Raw genomic sequence first — 21,384 nt, 5'->3', positions numbered from 1 at the left:
AACAAACAGCAAAGGTCCCAACACTGAACCACTGTCCATCACTGGTCACAGTCTTCCAATTATAAAAACAACCCTCCACCACCACTCCTTGCCTCAAATTTGTGAACTAATTTTGGATACAGTTTGCCAACTCGCCTTGGATCTCATGGGCTCTTAACCTTTGGACCAGCCTTTCATGTGGGACCTTGTCAAAATGTTTACTGAAATCCATGTAAACCACATCAACTGCACTACCCTCATCAATATATTTAGTCATCTTTTCAAAAAGCTCAACTCAGTTAGTCAGACAGGATCTCCCACTATCCGCATTGATTATCCTTGATCAATCCCTGCCTTTCCAAATACAGATTAATCCTCTTCTTCAGAATTTCTTTCAATAATTTCCCAACCAGTGACGTCAGACTAAAAAAAAACTGCAGAAGCTGGAATCCAACGTAGACAAACAGGAGGCTGGAAGAACACAGCAGGCCAGGCAGCATCTGGAGGAAAGGCGCAGTCAACGTTTTATGTATTACCCTTCTTCAGGACGTCAGACTACAGGTCTGTAATTATCTGGCATACCCCTGCTGCCCCTCTTGAACAAATGAACCATGTTAGCTATTCTCCAGTCATCTGACACATCACTGTGGTCAGAGAGTTATTAAACATCTCTGCCTGGGCCTCAGCAATCTCCTCTCCCCTCCCGTAATATCCTGGGATAGATATCATCAGGCCCTGAAGATGTAGGCACCTGTATGCCCATAAAAACATTTCAAATACCTCCTCCTTATTAATCTTAATGTGTTCTAGAACCTCACCATCACAAATAAAATCCCCAGTTACAATGTCTTTCTCCTCTGTGAATGCAGGTGAAAAGTATCCATTTAAGACTTCACCCATGTCCATTGGCTCATGCATAGGTTGCCTCTTTGGTCTCTAATAGGTCCCTGTTATTTAATAGGTTATCTTCTTTTAATATACCTATGAAAAGCGTTGGGGCTTTTTTTGATAGCATCTGCTAAAGATATTTTGTGGCCCCTTTTTGTCCTCTGAATTTCCTTTTAAAGTGACCTCCCACACACAATGTACTTTCAAAGGGCCTTCCCTGTTTTAAAACACTGTACCTGACATATGCTTCCATTTTTTTAAAAAAAACTCTTGATATCCCTTGACATCCAGGGTTCCCTGGACCTGCTATCCTTGTCCTTTACTCTTTAGGAACACACTGGCCCTGAATTCTCACTATGCTATTTTTTTTTAAAAAGGTTCCCACTTTCCAAATGTAAGACATATCTGCAAGTAGTTGCTCCCACTCTGTTTTTGCCAGATCCTGTATATGTTCTTGAAATCAGCCTTCCCCCAATTTAGACACGTCACTTCTGCAACATGCCTACTCCTTTCCGTGATGACTTTGAAACTTACAGAGGTATGGTCACTGTCCCCCAAATTGCTCACTCACTGCAACTTTAATCACTTGGCCAGTTTAATTCATAGGATGACATCTAGCACTGTCTCCAGGAGGACTGTCTATGTACTGACACCTATCTCACCTTCGTCTGGTGAATATTTAACTGCCAACTTCAAGATAAGGAAAGCAAACTTTGAAACAACTAACCACTACCTCAATTTCTGTCAGCACATTGGCTCTTCTCCTAGAATTCTGAATTACGAAAAGAAAAGTAAACTATGGCCGTTAGCATTTCACCAGCAGCAACAGCGAGGGAAAAGGATCAGAATATTAAATCCTTTCAAAAGCTTTGGTGCCAATAGTATCATTTCCCTACTGGTGTCTGTCAATAATTGCGGATCAGTGGTCAAAACACTAATGCAACTTTTTTTTGAACAGTGGAGCACAATGGTCTTTCACTGATGTCATTAAAAGCTTTGTCCCTCAATTTATCCAACTCCCTCTGTGGAAGCATGGTTTCATGGTATATTGCATTACATCTTAATATGGTATTATCATCTTAAAAGGCCTGTCATTTCCTATTTAATGCTGTAGTCAGGGCAGGCTCAAACACTGCCAGATGCACATGCACTTCTGTGTCTGTCTCGCCAGCAAAATAAATCTTCATTGGGGTAACAGGAAACCACATATATTGCAGTGCAAAAAAAGCTGTGATGATGCATTTTCTGGAGTATATGTCTTAAGACCAGATGGTGATCTTGCTTTCAGTTATAATGCTAGAAAACAACACTGCAGCTCCAAGGTCCTTTTTTATTCAGGGGAGGGTGCACATTTAATGGTAATCATTAATTTTAGGGTTCAGGACCGCCACCTCTCCATTTCCAACTCCGCCCCCAGAACCCCAAGCTTTTCTGACGGTGAATTTCATTACGTTTCTGTCTCAACTGTGTCTGCTGCGTGGAACATGTCTGAACAGTTTATGTCTGAATTGCAAACAACACAGCAAAAAAGAACACAATTCTGCTGTGATGCATCACTGTATTCTGTTGCTCAACATTGCTCGTTTAAATGCGAATGTTACAGCCAACACTGAGCCCTCAGCCTTGAAAAGCAGTTTGTGAGCTTGTCTCCAGTGCCCAAGGACCTTTAGCTGAAATTTGTTGCAGCATCTACCTTAACATGTCATACCAGGATCTGTAATAGTATGGTAAACAGGGAACAATAAAGAAATTAACAATTAGGAATAGATGTTCAATTTCCAGGAACAGCTTATATCTAAGTCATAATATCAGGATTTGCCTACATTGTCCTTTAAGTGTTGGAGACTGTTAACAGATGAAACAAATTATGTCTATGAAGGTTGACTCAATTTGATGAAGTATTAAGTTAAATGCATATTGATGGAAATGAAAAACTCACTGATTGTGAAAGTCTTGAAACAAAATGGATTACAACTCAGTCAGTTCCATTTGTTCTCTGGATTGCTGTACTACACTATATGGAATTCAACAGGACTTTTAATAGGCTTCCAGCGATAACTGTCCCAGAAACAGTCATGAGTTGAATGTGTTGGAAATCTGACTTTGTTTTCTCCTGTGCAATGCTATTGAAGATATGCTATACAGCAAGGTGTACTCACACAGAGAGCACTTCAAAGTCTACCTTCAGTACAAACAATAGCTGGGAATGCTTTATGATTCTGGCCATATACAGTTAGGCCAATCCTTCGCTTCACTACTCAGCAACCCAAGACCATACACATATCATCAATGGATCCCCAAAATAAGTTATATACAAAAAATAATTACATTTGATAAGCAGAAACAGAAAATAAACAAGTATATATTGTACTTTCCCTGATTTAAAATGAAACGGTATGTTCTTTTGCTCAATAGAGTAGGCTGAGTACATTAAACAACCCCACCTGGATAAGATAGTCTAAATCTTTTTACATTAGTTACTACAGTCAAGTACAACATGGTTCATGCTGTGTCCTCAATTGTTTCAGACTGCTATGCCATGCTGAAAGAAGACAAAGAGACAAACTTTTCCAAAAGAACTGCCTGCTGCACAACAGTTTTAAATTAAAATGTTTCGCATTCCGTACTCCATCCGAACACACAATATGTACAGAATAAGCCTGACACAGGAATGCTGTGCACTTTTAACACACTTTTCGAAGCCCCATAGAACTTCACTACCAGCTATTATCATAAATGTCATTTTCAAGTGAAGGGTTTGAAATGACCTTTTAATGGAAAGAAACTCTGGCTTTATCAGAGCTGACTTCTACCAAAAAACAGATGGGGCATGAAAGGAAAATGACGTTGGAACTAATCCAACTGTTAGCACTGTTTATAGAGACACATTTTGGAGGTATACTACTGTGCAACACCGTTCCAAGGCACGGAAATGTCACACTATATCAGCTCATATTGAATAGTTTGAACATGTATAATTTTTTTTAATTTCAGAAAATAACCATGTAATTCAAAACCAGGCAAATATGTTTTTCAAATGTTTACGATCACTTCATAACTCTTTTTGGGATAAACATTGATAAAAATGTTGAATAAGTCAAAAGATGTCGAGCAGTAGCTTTGTTTCTAGAGAAAGGGCTGTACAACTTGAAATGGAAAGCACAAGTGGCAAGTAAGATTTTAAAATACTGCAAACCAAAGGACATAGGACTGGATGGAACAAGAAAAGACAATTTTGGATTATCTGAGCAGCTGCACTTTGACAAAATCCTTAGACCCTTCGGTTCAGTTATTTAGTTTATACAAGTGTTGTCTTCAATTTATAGGTCTGGTCCTTTTCTTGTTAATTAAAAATGCTCCCTACGCCACACGTCCCTGCACTTCGCCAAGTACAATGGCAGTACTTCAATTAATTGGCAATCCAATTTTGAAAGCAGAGGTTACAGAGGTCACTGAATAGTTAATATGACATAGACTTGTGTCTGCAAAGTCAATTGCTGGGAAGCTGGAGGGAAAAAATGTAAAGAGTTAAAAAAAAATAGATTGTCCATTCCTGAAATTGAGTTGATAGTTTTGTTGTTCACAGTGACTTTAGGAGCAAAAATAACATTCTGAAGATGTGACATATAGGTACAGAAATGCATGTTAAATTTTGGCACATATGCAGTGTACTAAAGCACACTTAAATAACAGCAAAATTGGTGAATTCTTCCTGTCATCTCTTGATCTGTATTAATAATGGAAATGCAGAGTAGCCAACCTTCTGGAATTGTCCTAAAGTTAAGTGTTACACATCTTAGGTTTAGGTAAACTCCTCGTGTAAGCTTCTCATCATTTGGACAAAATTCACTTTGCCTTGACTGATGATCTTGCTGCACTTGCAATTTCCGGACCAAAACAATGGATTAACTGCAAGTTGCATATTGGAAACTCTGCAACATTAATGCCCCAAGAAACTGTACGACTACCGTTCCTAATTACAGCAAAGATTGTTTACAAGATGCTGACATCAATAGTAATTACAGCCTACAATTCCTGGGTGGGTCCACACCTTCATCCTGTCTCATGACCTTGGATAGGAAGTGGACTTCCTTGTTACCATCTCCTGTGCATTCTTCCTCTCTAATCACAGACAAAAGCAAGAGCACTTCAAAGATTATTTTCCTTTTCGAAAAGGGAAGAGTCATCAGTATTGCAAACTAATTGCTGTACCTTAGAATCTCATATATTTTTCAAATACAATCAGACGTATATTCATGAGGGAGTAAGGAGGGAAAGCTTCCAGCTTCAATTAGAAAGTTAACTGCTAGAACTAAAAATTCACTTGTGCATTGTACAGTATGTATCATTTGAAGGAATTACGATCGCATTAAGTTAAAAAAGCATCATAAAATCATCCATGAACAATCAAGCATGAACTTCTTTTGAATCAACCACAATTTCTAGGTGTAATATGAAATTGCACGCAATTAGAAAATAGCCCTGTAATCATGTTACAATATCAATAAAGTACATGCATTACCAAAATTTATGATGAGTGGCTTAACTTGCATTTGGGCACATCACAATAATCATTAAAGGCTGGGAGAGCTGTGTCAAGCATAAAGCTTGTTGCCCTTCCTTTTGAATAAACTTTACCATTACTATATTGTTCTGAGCTCTGTAGAATAGTCATGCAAGTGCTAGGACTCAAGACACGATATTGCAGCATGTGAGATCTACATTGTTGTGTTAAGATGTCATAAGAATTTTATGAAGGAGATATACCATTTGGTCCATTTTATTTCAACCATTGAGAGTTATCCTCTATGGTCCACTTGTGGCATTTAATAATTTCTTAAATAACTCAAGGGCTTTTCCCTCCAATACTTTTCTATATTTCTGATTGCTATATTTAAATCACTTCTTGATGTTACCCAAATTATACTTCGCTAGTTTCACCCTAGATTCCCTTGGGTCCCTCTCAAGTTTATGTCTCAAAAAAACATCCTGAATTAACTCTTTCAATTCCTTGAGCCCTGTCTGGTGTCCCTTTTCCACACCAACTCCAGTACATGAATGACAGAGCCCTTTACAGTTCGATCACGACATCCTCTGAGTTGTATTCTACTGCTTTGGCTGATTATTCTCACAGCTTGGCATTCCAGTTGTGAATTCTAACCATTGATTTCTAGGTAACATTTATGTATCAATTTGTCACAGCGAATCACAACTAAGATTCCACAAAAATAAAGAAAAATACCATGCAGAGATGAGCACTGATTTAAGGACATCCATATTAGGTTGAAAGCTTTACAGCTTGCAAATGATCTAAACTTGAATGAATCCAAACATTTCAGATGGACAAGTGCCTAATCTGTGAAAACCAAGACAATTTCTTCTATGATGATTTTTGTTTTCTCCTGTGCAGGGTGCTTAGTGGCTGTCTGCAACTGAGCTCACATTGGAAAAATATACGCTCCTGATTTCCTGTTGTTCAATGCAGTTTTACTCTATATATGTTGTAGTGAGGTAATCAAAATATATTTGCACCTGTAGCAAAAGCAACATACTGCATTTTGTTTCCCCCATCATAACAGTTCAAAGGCACTGAGTATGTTATACCTCCCTCACTAAACCCTTCCAAAGTCAAATAAACAAAGATAGTTCAGTTGGGCCACTTTAGGAACCCCAAAATTGGAGTAAATCAATAGGAAGGAGGAGTAGATAAAATTAGATACAACTTAAAAACAACCAAACCGTAACATTGAACAAGCTGAAGGTTAGATTTGAGTGACACACCACTAAAGATGTTGTTTTCCAACTTGCTGTCTTATGAGACTGTTAAATAAGCTGGAACATTAATATGTGCTGAAATAGAAGTTAGTGAAACATTTTGTTTTAAAGAAAGGACTATGGAAATATACAACCAGTGTACATGTCCCATGCAAAATCTTCAAGTGCAGCTCTGATATGGTGGCTTTAAATTCTGGATCAATCTTTCGACAGAATTTTGTGTGGATGGTCAGCCTTTCAGGAAGCAAGCGCATGCTGCAAAAAGGCTTTCGGATTAAACTGCAAGCGTAAAATACATCAGATTACCTTTCCACAGATGGAATTTTTCCATTTCTTGACTTATTCACTTGAGCATACACCACTTCCATTGGTTGTGTTTCTTCTCTTGCATTCTGTGTTCTAGTATTTAAAATCAGGTTGTGCCCGCTGTCTAAAGAAGACTCACACCAACTCATGCCAGCATATGTTGGGTCATCGTCAGATCCATAGGTTCTATTCAAATCTTGTGGATCTGCATAGTCTCGTTCCCGGGCCTGTCGCTCCCGAATTTCACGGTGTTTTGCCTGAATTCTGTAAAATTCATGAACATCAAGTCATCTTGTGACAAAAGAGTCTCCACAAATGTAAGTCAGACTGAAGCACCATGCTCAAAGTGTCAAGAGCTTAATATTTAAAAAAAAACTTAGTGACAGATAACGTTGAGGTAAACTGACAGTATAATTTCTCATTCTAGTTTGGAGGATCCCCAGGTCCAAACTCCAGCCTTGACACAAATGGAACTAGGCTATAATCTGAGAGTGGCTTTCTCTGTTCCTTCGCCAGACAGGAATACTTCACGATGCCAGACAACTTCTTCACATGGAAGAAAATAAAAATCACCAACCTAGGGTGGGTGTTTTACCCACCTGCTTAACACATTTACCATTGACAACATACCGGTATCGCACAAGCCAGAAGCTGTGACAAATCAAAATGTCCATGTTTGGAAGAGAAAGCTGATGATGTAATGCAACTGAGGGAGGTTTATATATATTTTTAAAAACATAACAATACAACGCAAAAGTAGTCATTTGTATAATACATGTCCTTCACATTCCAGAGGTTACACTACGTCACAGATGCAAAACAATCTTTTAACACATCATTCTGACTTGCGGCCAGATTAATCACAGGAATTTATAAGTCGCTGCAGTCACTTGGAGTTGCCTATTTAGATCACCTTCTCATACGGCCAGGCATTATTAGTAGTTAATCAACACAATCCTGTACTACTCTTCAGGCTAATCATAAGCAGGGCCATGGGAGATCATCCAGTAGTTAAAAATAGCACCTTTAGTATCAATATCTATCCTGAAAGGGCATTCAGATGCTGCTCTTCGAAAGGATAATTTATCAATGCTTTAAGCACCTATGGCCCAAAAAAGAATACCTTGCATCCGTCAGTCAAACTATTATTAGCTTTATAATTTCTAGCTGTGCAATTATATTTAAAAGTTCTATTCTTATCAGGTCCACTGCAGGTTATCTGAAGAAAAAGAATTTAAACTACCTTCTTTTCATTCCATTTTTCACATTTACCCATTATTGGACAATCTAAATTATTTGAATTTCTAATCAAACAATTTTATTGAGTTGACTAATTGAATTACTCCATATGCAAAAAGAATCACAAATGCCTGTCAAGGTTAGGCACGCACTAGACCATTTCTCATGCACTTAAACATCACATTGTTAATTAATGTGTTGTTATTTTAAAAAAAAGAGCCTCTAAAACTTCCCTTTGATGAACAATGTAGTGCTTTGTTCTATTCAATAAAATTAGCATCACAAATATTCTAAAGTTTCAGCATCATAGCACAGCTCGAATATCCTCCGTAAAATCAGTTTAGGGATGCAACTGCCAGGATTATATAAAACAAATCTGCCATAGATACGAGTATACTTTGTCAGTTTTCATAGGTGAAGTGGCTTGGCAAGTGGATTGATCCCAATGGAAAATACTGCTTTCTATGTTTTCTGCAGTCTTTGCACATTGTGAATTGGCACATCAAACGGTGGCAGACATGAAGCAATGAAGATCCGCAACCAGCCCACTCCTCTAGCTGAAGCATGATGTCTTATAAAGACAACAGTAGATATTCACTTCTGGTGCATTAGTTGAACAAATCTGATGTGGGAAGCAATTTGGCAAATTATACCAGGTTTTGAGATCTTTAAGACAATTTTATGTCTGTATGCACTGCTGTCTTTCTCTAATGCTCAACAATTTTCCAAAATGAAGTACTTCATTTAAACAATAATATTAATGGATAAATCTCTTGTGGACAGAAGAATCTGAAACAGAACTTAGGGTATTTGATTTTGTAAATTGCTGGTCTGTGTGGTTATGTTTCAAATAATATTTGGCACTGGAGATGAAAACACAGACTTTAGAATAATAATATTATGATCTCTTAGGGAACTTCTAAGGACACTGATGGGGGTTTCCTGGAGTTTGACCTTTTGCAGGCCAGCTGATCTTTAGTAGTTCCAGATGGGCCTCAGTGCAAGACAACACCCAATTTTTCTTTTGATTGACCTCTAGGGTCATAAAGTACCTGCATGGTGCATTCTGCAAGGGAATGCATACAAATTATAGGAGATCAGACTTCATATTTAAACATTAAATTGGTCATGATATTTTTTGAAGTCACGTGATAAATAGCAAAGAAACTTGCAAATGCTTAAAACGTAAAACAAAAGTCCAAAATTGACATAGTAGAGTGATGTCAACATCTCAAAAGAGCAAAAATAAGTTAACTGCAGGTAGTTCTGCTACAATGCATGTTTCGTGAACACAAATTGGCTGTAACGTGATTGATGAATAGTGGACGCTGTTTGGATAACATCAACTTTCTGCTTATCAGATACAGAGATTTTCTATAGCGACCTCCCTAAAACACAATTTTAAGGAAGCAATTTTCGACAGTGCGAGGTCACACAAGCACACAACTATCGCATTCTAGGAGAACTACCTGTATTTGAATAAAGAACCTTCATTTCATTTTGATGAAATGCTAAAATTTCTGGGATTGAATTTTGTGTGTTTTGTTTTAAATTTGATTCACAAATGTAATAAAATGTTACATTTTCTTTACCAATACACTGAAATAAGATGCTAATTTCAGTCTGCAATATAGGCTGCTGCACATCTAATTAAAAAGTATGGTGTATATTTTGGGAGTAACTGCACCATATTACTGTTGCTATTCATTAGCAGTTTACTTTCACAGTGATTGCTACACCAAATCGATGTTGCTAAAGTAACATGAAAAGAATCCTTCCATCACTGCCATATGGGCTATGACACCCTGAAGAAAAGTAGCTAACAAAAGTCACCCTGTTCAATTTCTGAATTCGTCCCAGAGGACTGGACAATGTTGACACATTTTAATTACAATCTAGGTTGGGTCCCACCAACCTCCCATCTTACTGCTGAGCGAGGTCAAAACTGGGTCAATAGGTTGCAGATGACCACTTGCCAAGTAGAAATTTCTTGTATCTGTTCAACTGAAAAGCTAACTGTGAGAAATACCCAAGTTACAGCTCATTTATCACTTAATACCAATCGCCAAATTTTGGAAATGTTGCACATTGCGCAATTAAAAATAATAGTATTTAGATACTGCAATTCTCATTTGCTAAGTACACAGTCACTTTATTGACTAAGTCCTACAGACAAGCACAGCCAAAATCAGAAGACAACCTATCCATGCATATCCCATTGCCTTTGGTCACAAAGTTAAAAACAATTTCTTTCATCCAACAAATGAATTTTATTTCTCCCAGCCTTGTAATTTTCTTTATTTTTCTATCTGCTTCGGACGTTGTCTTTCTATCTGCCTCCATTCATTGTGAAGTACAAACGTTCACACATGCGCAATGCTGATACGATTGGATTATGCCAACAAGCACTGATCCTCCAACAGGCAATCTAACTTTACTGTAAATTTTAACCAGATTCAAAGTGACTGGAGACTGTTGAATTCAACATAATGTTATTTCCTATTCTCTACAGTGAAGTTTATTAGCCTGTCCAGACTACTAGTAAAATGGCTTCAACCAATCATCTAAAACACAAAGGAAGAAGGCTAGCCATATAACGCATCCTTTAAAAAACTCAATAAATTTTTTTGTCCCTATATGATCCCACTTTTATGTGTGGAGCTGGATTCCAACAACATGAACATGAATTTATTCCTTTGATAGGTATAAAGTTCCTGGATATTTATTTAACACTAATCTGGCGAATAATTTAGCAATTAAATATCCATTTTACCTCTGGATTTAGTTCCTGCTGTGAGTTAAATACATATGCTTCATTTGTCTTCACAAATTGGTTGGCATGGCAAGGCTACCTTTGTCTCTCATATCTAATTGTCTTGAGGAAGCCAGGGTCAACTCTTTTCCCCACCCCTTTGATGTCTTACAATGGTGGTAGGTAGGGAATTCCAGGATACTGACTCAGTGACAATGACACATATATTAGATGTAAGTCTGGATTCTTTGTGACTGGGGCAACTGCCATGATTTGCTGCTCCTTTCTCTCTCATTGGTTGAGGCTATTGGGTACTTGAGGTACTGTATAAATATGCATTTTTGCAAAACATTATCATAAACGTTAGAATTTATTTCCTTACAATGAATCAATTTATAATAATTGAACTGTCAAACAAACTGATTTGGAAACTATATCCCAGTATAATTTTTTTTAAACGAAGTTGGTTCATATTGCATTTTGCAGAATTGCAAAGTACTGTGGTTCCATCATAGACTCCCAGATGTTGAAAATGAATTTCTCCATTGTCTTTTCTTCCAAATTAAGTCATTTCAGATTTCCACACACTTTGGAATTACTTACGTTGAACACGTTGGCAAGTAATTTGCAGTAAAAATACAGAAAGGCCATTGAATTTCACTGGTACTAGGATTAAAATTGGGTAGCAATTTTTGGGAAATACGCTCATCTAGTTAACAGTGGAGTGTCTAAGTTGTTTTGTTCCATCAGGAGGAACAAGGGAATCAGCACTGAAATACATGAAAGGACACGACGCTTTACTAATACGATAAATATCCACTAAGCAATCCACAAGAGAGTCTATTCCAATGTAAGTAATTTTTCTAATGCAGTGATAACTGTCAATTAATCAAATAACTCCACTGGTCGTAAAATTTGACTTGTCAATTGTGCAGTCTCATTCCCTCAATATTAATTGTTGAAATTCTCTTTTGGTCTCTCGTATGTCTTAATCACATCTATCTTTCTCAATTTTATTCTGTAGATGATTTCACATTGAAATAAATATTCAATGGTACAGCTCATTGATAAATTCTTAGATGTGATTGGTCAAGGACATACATTATTGCTTGCTGATTGCACAGGTCCTAAATTCCCCGTAGGCTGCGCTGTACCAAAAAGCTTTCATAATAGCATGATTAAGTGCTAAATCCCACAACTCTAAGTGTAATGAACTGCTGACATCATTCATTCACCAGCACCCAGAAAGGCTGTGTTTTTGGGTTTAACTTTCTTGTAAATAGCTTCAGTCCTTAAGACTTCTTCAGTGACAACTGCTATTTTCATGTATGGCACTATTTCAGGAACATGGCATCGCCTCATCTTCTAGGCAAAAATTCCCATCATCCTTCAACCAACAACATGAAATTAGCTGATTGGACGAACACTCAGTGTGTTGCTCCTTAGGGCGACACGTTCCCATTCCTCTGCAGACACGTTTTCAAGGATTATTAAGGTTCAAATGCAACCAATTTTTGTGACAGCCAATGAACTGTCTTAATCTTTAATTATCATTTTCAATTCATTACTTTGACCTTTTTAAACTTTCTTTTCAGTGAGAATGAGGGCTTCATATCCTGTGTTAGAGGATTCGTGTGCAGTTTGCCGATGGAGATTTCCGGATTTCTTTGGATATTGATTGGCAACACTATTTCATCATTTATTTTCAGAACTGCGATTTTTCTATAAAAAGAGATTGAAATTTCCCTACACCATGAACATTTTGTCAGTAGAGAATGCCTTTTCTGCTCCAATTGCACAAAATTATAGTGCATTAGAACAGTTTTTAAATGATTTCAGCAATATTTTCTTTCAGCTCAGCTTTGAGACTGCACCCAGATGAATTGCTATTTGGATTCTTGAACTTTAGAATCAATCAACACTTTTACTGTTTTTTCTTAAATCTATAGCAGCTCTGCCACCATTACTCACAACGCAGTTCACTTTTTTCCAGTTATAACAACATTTTTTCTCTTCTAAACCACTATAATTAATGTCTGAATTCATTTTCTGAAGAAGGGTCCAGACCCGAAATGTCACCTTCTTGCTCCTCTGATACTGCTTGGCCTGCTGTGTTCGTCCAGCTCTACACCTTGTTATCTCAGATTCTCTAGCATCTGCAGTTCCTACTATCTGTATAATTAATGTCTTATATTTTTATTTGATAAATTTTGCCCACTTGTTCTTAACTTTTCTATTTCTATCCTCAAGTATCTCTTACCCATGTAAATTGGTTTTGTTAACTTAATGTTTAACTTCTTGCCAATACCAAAAACCCACAAAACCTGAAACAAAGACAAAAAATGTGGCAAACGTGCACCAAATCAGAAAGCATGCATGAAGAGAACAGAAAACGTGTTTCTGGTTGAGAATCTTTGATCAGAACTAAATGGCAGGCCTAATCCCAAACATCTTGTCTGTTTCCTCCAAGATGGGGCTTGACTGTTTAAATGTTTCCAACACATGCTTAACATTTTCTTTGCGCAGCTATCTAACGATTCAACACTTAATTTAGAAAAATGTTGCCCCTTCAATGCAAATTGCCAGTTTCCTAGTGAAAAAAAAAATCTACATTAATCAGTCCTGATCTATACCCTGGAACTACTTACCACTAATTCCATTATTCGCATTCAAGACCATCTCTTCCAAATTTTATTGAGCTTGTGAAAACAGGTCACTTCACAATTTGCTTGCTGCAGGCACCAGATGAATGACAATAGTTGCTTTTTGCATTTTAGTAATTAATTTTACTTGTATAGATTTGAATACAACAAGCACCCCTCCACCCACCAAGATTGTCCGCTCAGTTCTCAAAATATTAAGTCCAACTAATACTGAAATTTTTTTTAGCTACTTGAGGCAATTAATTGCATTTGGAAACAGATCAGTGTGTGTTAAGATAAAGCCAGGATCAACATCGCTATCATCATTTGGATAGCAGACTCATGAATCACTCATTGTTTAACAGATTTAATGAAGGTATGTTTGGTTTTCTCTTCCATTCTTGTTGCAATTTACCAGGCATTTTAACCAATCTCAGGTTTGGATTTGAGTTTGAATAATAATTATTGAATAGAAATGAATTAATATACCAGACCAATATCAGCAACAATGTCCTTACTCATTATCTTCAAAATCTCAGCCAGAAGTTTACCAAACAAAGAACAGAATTATCTCCACAACTAAGCCCTTTTGCAAAGTAAGTATTAGAATTATAACACATCTAATCCAAGATGTAATAACATAGGTATCACATTGAAAACACTGATAGCTATCATGTCAATTTCTGGTCGAAGTACTAAACTACTGCTCAACAGAAATGAAAAATGCACAAGGAAGATACCAGCAGAAGTCCAAGAGCAAGTAGGTTATCCCTTTGCTCAAATTCCAGATAGGAATCCTGAACTTGTAAAGAAAGCAAATTGACTGTAGGGGGTTAGTTAAGAATTCTAACCCTTCAACCTCACGTAGATAAGTTGACAAAAGGAGGTACATCAGAATTCAGTCACTTGAATTTCTTTTCAATTGTGAGACAGTAAGACAGGTTGTTTCTTTACCATTGTCATGGAATTATTTGGTTCTCAATCAAGCTGATATGATTACTGAATATGCCAACTACGTTGGTTGAATGTGCCCTTCACACAGCTGGAAAAAACTGTACAAATGTCCATTTCCATGCTTGGGAGTAGGAAGAGGAGCAGCTTTTGACCTGTAATCCCTTCCCAAATTGCTAGAAAGATTTGACATACAATGCCAGTGGCCACAAGCATCTATTGTAGGTTATAATACATCAATTCTGCTCCACTTCCCCCCCGAATAGCATTCAGGTCCAATTCACTTAATTGCAACAGCTGTCAATCAAGCTATCCCACTGCTTTACCTGAAGCAAAATGTAACACCAATAGGAGACTAATGTAACCTTTGAAAGATGGCAAATGAGCAAGGAAATATACAATGGGGGGCCAATAATGTAGAAGAAAAACATTTTACAATGATTTCAAGACAATAGAAGCTTAAGGTTGTAACGATCCTGCAGCAGCCTTTCTTTATCACAGCCTAGTTTGTACGTCATCTTTTGACGGCCCCCGTTATCGAAGCTTCCTTCACAATGACCTTGGAGGGATGTTTCTATTTCCACTGTTGCAGTGAGATATTTTTGTGATTCGATAAGGACTACTTAAATGCAAGTCTTTCATAATTTCCTCACTTTAGGACCCAGTGGGGCTTCACAGAACATCAAACAATATCGCATGGAGGACTACAGTTGATGCATAATCAACTTACAATGAATTTCTTGTGTGGCAAATGCAATAATAGTTTTAACATTTTATAAAATACAGACAATCTCAAATTACTTTTCATAACTATTGTTTTACTGAATATCATTTTATCCCAACAAATAACACCTCAGTAAAACGTAACTTCTGATTACCAAGCCTTCTGAATGTTAAGGATTCCAATATTAGGCATAAAGACATCTGGTAACTAAATGAGATTTCAAGCTTCCAAACATTTTGATTCAACCACATCATATTTTAAAGCAATTCAACAAATAGCGTATTCCAATTGCATGACATTGTTAGGAGAGGACCCCTTTCAGAAGCAGTAGTAAACTAAGGCCCAGCTTGCTCAATTACTTGAAAATTATCATGTTGCGACTGTACAGGACATCGATGAGGCCACTTTTAGAATATTACGTACAATTCTGGTCACACTTCTACAGGAAGGATGCTGTTAAACTTGAGAAGTTGCAGAAAAAATTTACAAGAATGTTGCTGGGACTGGACGGTTTGAGTTATAGGGAGAGGCCATATAGGCTGGGACATTTTGTCCTGCAGCATTGGAGGCTGAGGGTTGACCTTATAGAGGTTTATAAAATCATGAAGGGCTTGAATAGGGTAAGTAGGCAAGGTCTTTTTCCCAGGGTGGGAGAGTCCAAAGCTAGAGGGCATAGGTTTAAGGTGAGAGGGGAAAGATTCAAAAAGGACCTGAAGAATAACTTTTTCACGCAGAGAGTGGTGCATACCTGAAACGAGTTGCCAGAGAAAGTAGCAGAGGTAGGTATAATTACAACATTTAAAAGGCATCTAGATGGCTATATGAATAAGAAGGGTTTCCAGTGATATGGACCAACTGCTTGAAAATGGAGCCACATCAGATTGGGATGCAAGGTAAGCGTGCACGAGCTGGACTGAAGGATCCGTTCCCATGCTGTATGACTTTATGACTTTATGACTTTATTAGGGAGCCACTGACATTGAGGAGAGTGTGGGCCTATCTCAGCTATTACCACTAAAAACACAAGGGTTATTCATTCTTCCCATTTGTTGGATACCAAATAACTGCTGTAAAAGTCTGCAGGACCATGTTCACTAATTTACTGTGGGCAACACTGAGATATTTCTAAGGTTTGATGAAATTATTTACAAAAAAAACTTTTCTTAATCCTTCATTCAGAGGTCCTGTGGGGACTCTGAGAACATTAGACAATCTGGAAGGGTGAATGTTTGTGATAGTTGACTGGACTTGGACCTGCAAATTTGGATACCACAATAATCTGAAAACAGAAATATCGTGCTTTGAGAGGGAGGAGGAAAAGGAAGGGATGGATTAAGGGAAATGTTATACAGACATGAACAACATCAAATTGAAAATACTTGCCACAAAATAAGGCAATTTCTTCAGAGAACATTAATTTCTGAAACAGAGCTTGACAATGAGCATTTCAAGGGACAGCAATTGCTGCACTATCTTAATCTTCGCAGAGAACAGTATTGCAAAAGATGGTTAAAAGCCTTATTCATATCTTGAGAGCTTATGATGAAAACTACCATTGGGGCTGCGAGACACAAGCATAAAAGGCCCAAGGTAAGTAGCTTAACCACTACTCTACTGATTTACTGGATTTAGCTTTTAATTATTAATGTTCAGCTTTAAATAAATAAAGTGGGAATCCAGACTATATAACCTCCATTGATCTCAAGTATGCAACTTTCTGAACTACATTTGGATGGTTTGGAGAAATGGATTTGCGCAGAGTGTTCTGGCTGGCTTGCCACATTTTTATGACCTCTACATCTGTTGGAACTTGATTTCACTTTAGAATGCGTGGTCATCAAACACATTACGTGAAACATGGTGTCAGACTTGTGGAGGTGAGACTGAGTGAATTTTCAGAGCTGTGAGAGATTCAGCCACAATAAAAAAAGTAAAACCTCAGTCTGCAACTTTGAAATAGCTACAGAATAGCGTAAGAAGCTCGACGATTGAATAGTAGTAACTGTGTCACTGGTCCTGGGAAGAAGTGCTACAAGCTCCTTACACATAGGGTGGAGAACCCAAGCAGAAGAGATTTTGAAAGCTCTGAAACATACATTGAACCACATAGTAATGGAGTTTCTTATGAACTGAACATGTTCAACATCAGAGATCAGTGGAGGGGGGACAGACTATTGATCAGTATTTGATAGCATTAACACATCTAGTTGAATCCTCAACATTTGGACGACTGAAAGATAAATTCATTAGGTCCACAGGCTTCTGACTGTCACAATGATGACTACATAAGGAAAGCAGCTCAATGTGGTTGGAGGGATATGATGGAACAATATTCATCACAAGAGAACGCAAGAAGCTGAGAGGCCAATGCAACCGGGAGAATGAAAATCTGGAATTTCAGATAGAAGATTTCAGGTTGTAGCCTTTCACAAAACACCAAGAATAGATGTTTTTCTCTCCATAGATGCTGCCTGACTTGTTGAGTACTTCCAGCATTTTCTGTTTTTATTTCAGATTTCTAGCATCTACAGTATTTTGAAAGTGTGCAGGTTAGGTTGCAGTTCAATCTTCTGCTAATTTTTTTTTTGCATAACCAGAAATGCAAAAAGTTCCATGAACCAGTATAATCAGGCTGTATCATAGGATATTTTCCCTTTCTTTCCTATGGCATACATTTTAGGAATCTTTTTGCATCCAGTTTGAACAACAACATGATGCGCTTATTTAGCACCTGCACCACATCGAAATATCCCAAGACAACTGATAACAGTGTATTAAACAATATTTAACAGTGAAGCACCTAAGGCTGTATTAGGTAGGCTTGGTCAAAGAAGTAGACTTTACAGACAGTATTAATTTTAATGAGCGAAACCAGGGCATGGCGTCTGGGCAACTAAAGGCTCGGTTGCCAATGATGGAGCAAAAAATACCAGGGTGTTAAAGAGGCCAGAATTCTCGGAGCACAGATATAACAGAGAGCTGTGGGAGCGGAAAAGATTACAGACATGGTGAAAGGTGCACAGGTTAAGAAGAATGAGAGTTTTGAAATTGAAGCAATGTTTAACTACCAGCAAACATCTGGCAGAGAGAAGAGTGATGAATGAAGGGAACTTGCTGCGAATAAGCAACATAGTTTTGGATGATTTCATATTTACGAATTGTTGAAAGTAGGAAGAAAGCTAGGAGTGCATTGGAATAATTAGTCTGGAGGGAACAAAAGCAAGAAGGTTAGCTGAAGTGGGATTCAAAGGCTAACACTCATCACTGTTGTTGTGGAGGATTGGTTCAGTTGCATGGAAAATAATGGAACAAGTTAAAGGAGGGGAGGACTCAGCAGAGGTTACTTAAGTTTCCAGAACATGTAACAGGACAGAGAGTGTGGAAAGTGTCAGGAATCTAACTTCAGGCTCAGCAGCTGAGGGGACAGCTATGAGTCAGGAACAGTCAAGGCAGGACTGAGGATGTTGAACTTAAACGAACATAGTATATGAAACAAGGTAAATTAGCTTGTAGCACAGACTGAAATATCGTGGCAATCACAGAGAGGTGGCTGCAAGGGGATCAGGGCTGGGAACTAACTATCCAAGGATACATGTTTTATTGAAAGGACAGGCAAGTGGACAGAGGGGATGGTGTTGCCTTGCGAGTAAGAAATGAAATTAAATCGATAGTAAGAAGTGATATAGAGTAGGAAGACGTAAAATCTGTGAGAGTAGAGCTAACCACATTGGACCACTGGAAAATGAGATGGGCAAAGTAGTGACGGGGAACAAAGCAGTGGAGGAACTGAATAGGTACTTTGCATCAGTTTTCACAATGGGAGACCAGTAGTATACCAGAACTTTGAGAGAGTCAGGGCAAAGACTCTGGATTAGTACTTGATGGAGTTTAGAAGGAAGAGGGAAGGATCTTACTGAAACTTATAGAATACTGACAGGCCTGGATAGGGTGGGGATGAAGTTTCCACTAGTAGGAGAGACAAAGACCTGAGGGCAGAGCCTCCAAGTGAAAGGAAGATCCTTTGGAACTGAGATGAGAAATAATTTCTTCAGCCAGGGGGTGGTTAATCTGTGGAACTCAATGCCACAGAAGGCCGTGGAGGCCAAGTCATTGAATGTACTTAAGACAGAGATAGATAGGTTCTTGATTAGTCAGGGGATTAGGGCTTACAGGGAGAAAGCAGGAAAATGGATTTGAGTAAAGTAACAGTCATGACCAAACGACTGAGCTGATTCAGTGGGCCGAATGGCCTCCTGCTCCTGTGTTTTATAGTCACTTCAGTATTTCAAAACACACTCTCAAAAAGGACATGATCTTTTAGAATTCAAACTCTCAACTGTCAGTTGTTTCAACAAGCTGTTTCTTGTTGCAATTTTTAACTACTTTTCAACCTAGAGAAGCTTTTGCTTTTAAAGCATTGTAAACTGAAGACTGACTTTGCACACTTTTCACTCACTGCTTCTGCTCTCCACAGATAGCTTTCGCTCTTTACTCTCTGATGTAGATATTTCACACAACATTCTAATGCCTTATCTGTGGTTTTCCCAGCTGCAGATGAATCTGATGAGGTCACTTCTTCATCAACTCTCTCTGTTTCCACCTTGTGCAAGGATACACATTTTCAGCCGCATTGTTTTATGTATACTCCCGCGGTTTGTCATGTTGGCCAATGGGAAGCCAGGTAACCTAATCAATCCTTTGGGTTGTGGGCCCTGTTCCACATACCCATATTAGTGCTGTCAGCTGTTTGGACCAGTTTAAGGTGGATTTGGTTGAATGCACAGCTCGGAATCAGACTAACATGGCAGCCATGTTGGATGGTGCTGCTGCTTGTCCCTAATTTGAACTCCACGTTACCACAGGTTTTCAAAGTACTCATCCCAGAAAATGCAAAATGGGATTGCATGGCAGACATTTCTAGTGAAATACCACAAAATGTGAGGTTAACATGGACTGGGAAGGAATTTAGCAGACAATGAAGCTGATGAACACTGGCAGACATTTAAGAAAATAGTTCATGCTCTATAGCTGCCAGAACCCTGTTGCACATGCTAGTTGGTGAGAGGACACATCGCCATCCGATTCTGGAAGGCACAACCAGGTGTGGGCCTTGAGGCTCTGCCCAATAGCAGGAAAATTAAAAGGAATGTAGGTGAGGCAGAAACTTGGTAGACAAATTTTGGAAAAAATGTGAGATTATGCACTGTCAAGCAGAATAGAAGACCTGAATATTATTTAAATGGAGAAATACTGTAGAAAGCTGTAGCACAGATGGACTTGGGAGTACTTATGCATGAATCACAAAAAGTTAACACATAAGTTCAGCAGTAATAAGGAAGACAGATGGAATTTTACCTCCAAAGGAAGAGAGTATAAAAATAGACAAGTTTTGCTAAAATTCTACATGACATTAGACAGACCACACCTATAAAATTGAGACACATTCTGGTCCCCTTGAGAAGGAAAGCTAAATGGGCACTGGAGCTAGTCTATTGGGTTGATCCTGGATAAAGAGGGATTTCCTAATGAGGAGAGGTTTAGTGGATTGAGTTAATACTCAGTGGAAGTTTAGAAGAATTACTGAATTATTCAATCTTATTGAAACATCAAAGATTCCTCGGGAGCTTGACAGGATGGATGCAAAAAAGTAATTTCCCCTTGTAGGAGAGCCTAGGACCAGAGGGCATAATCTCAGAATAAGGGGTCACCCATGTAAAACAAAGATGAGGAAAAATTTCTTCGCTCAGAGGTTAGTGAATCTATAGAGTTCTTTTCAGCAGGGAGCTGTCAAGATTGGGTCATAAAGAATATCGAAGCTATAATAGAACAATAAGCCATCAAATTTTATGTTATGAAGAAAAGGTAGGAAACTGGAGTTGAGGATTACTTAAGATTTGATGGGTCAAGTGGTCTCTTTCTGCTCTTTAGTTTTAACTGATATTCTGATCATTGTAATTTAAGAAACAAACCATTAATGTCTCTCTTTAGAGAGACAAAGGGAGGAGGTATGGGGGCAGGTGTAGCACTTCCTGCGGTTGCAGGGAAAAGTGCCGGGTGTGGAGGAGCTGGAGGGGACAAGAGAGACAAAGGGGGTAGCCATGGGTACCCGCATGGGCCCAAGCTACGCC

The 21,384-nt window shown here is 38.2% G+C and overlaps 1 protein-coding gene across 1 annotated transcript in view; it reads right to left on the bottom strand.

Moving 5' to 3' along the window:
* pard3aa (par-3 family cell polarity regulator alpha, a) overlaps positions 1-21,384 on the bottom strand; it is a 782,893-nt gene that overhangs the window by 81,460 nt on the left and 680,049 nt on the right. Inside the window, exon 22 of the mRNA XM_048606721.1 lies at positions 6,949-7,212. Within this exon, the coding sequence (XP_048462678.1) occupies positions 6,949-7,212 (264 nt within the window). The remainder of the gene's footprint in view (positions 1-6,948; positions 7,213-21,384) is intronic.

The sequence above is a fragment of the Rhincodon typus genome, chromosome 2 (genome assembly GCF_021869965.1).
Source record: "Rhincodon typus isolate 14 chromosome 2, sRhiTyp1.1, whole genome shotgun sequence".
Classification (NCBI taxonomy): domain Eukaryota; kingdom Metazoa; phylum Chordata; class Chondrichthyes; order Orectolobiformes; family Rhincodontidae; genus Rhincodon; species Rhincodon typus.
The sequence above is the reverse complement of the archived record's forward strand: the minus strand, read 5'-3'. Positions and strand labels throughout refer to the sequence as shown.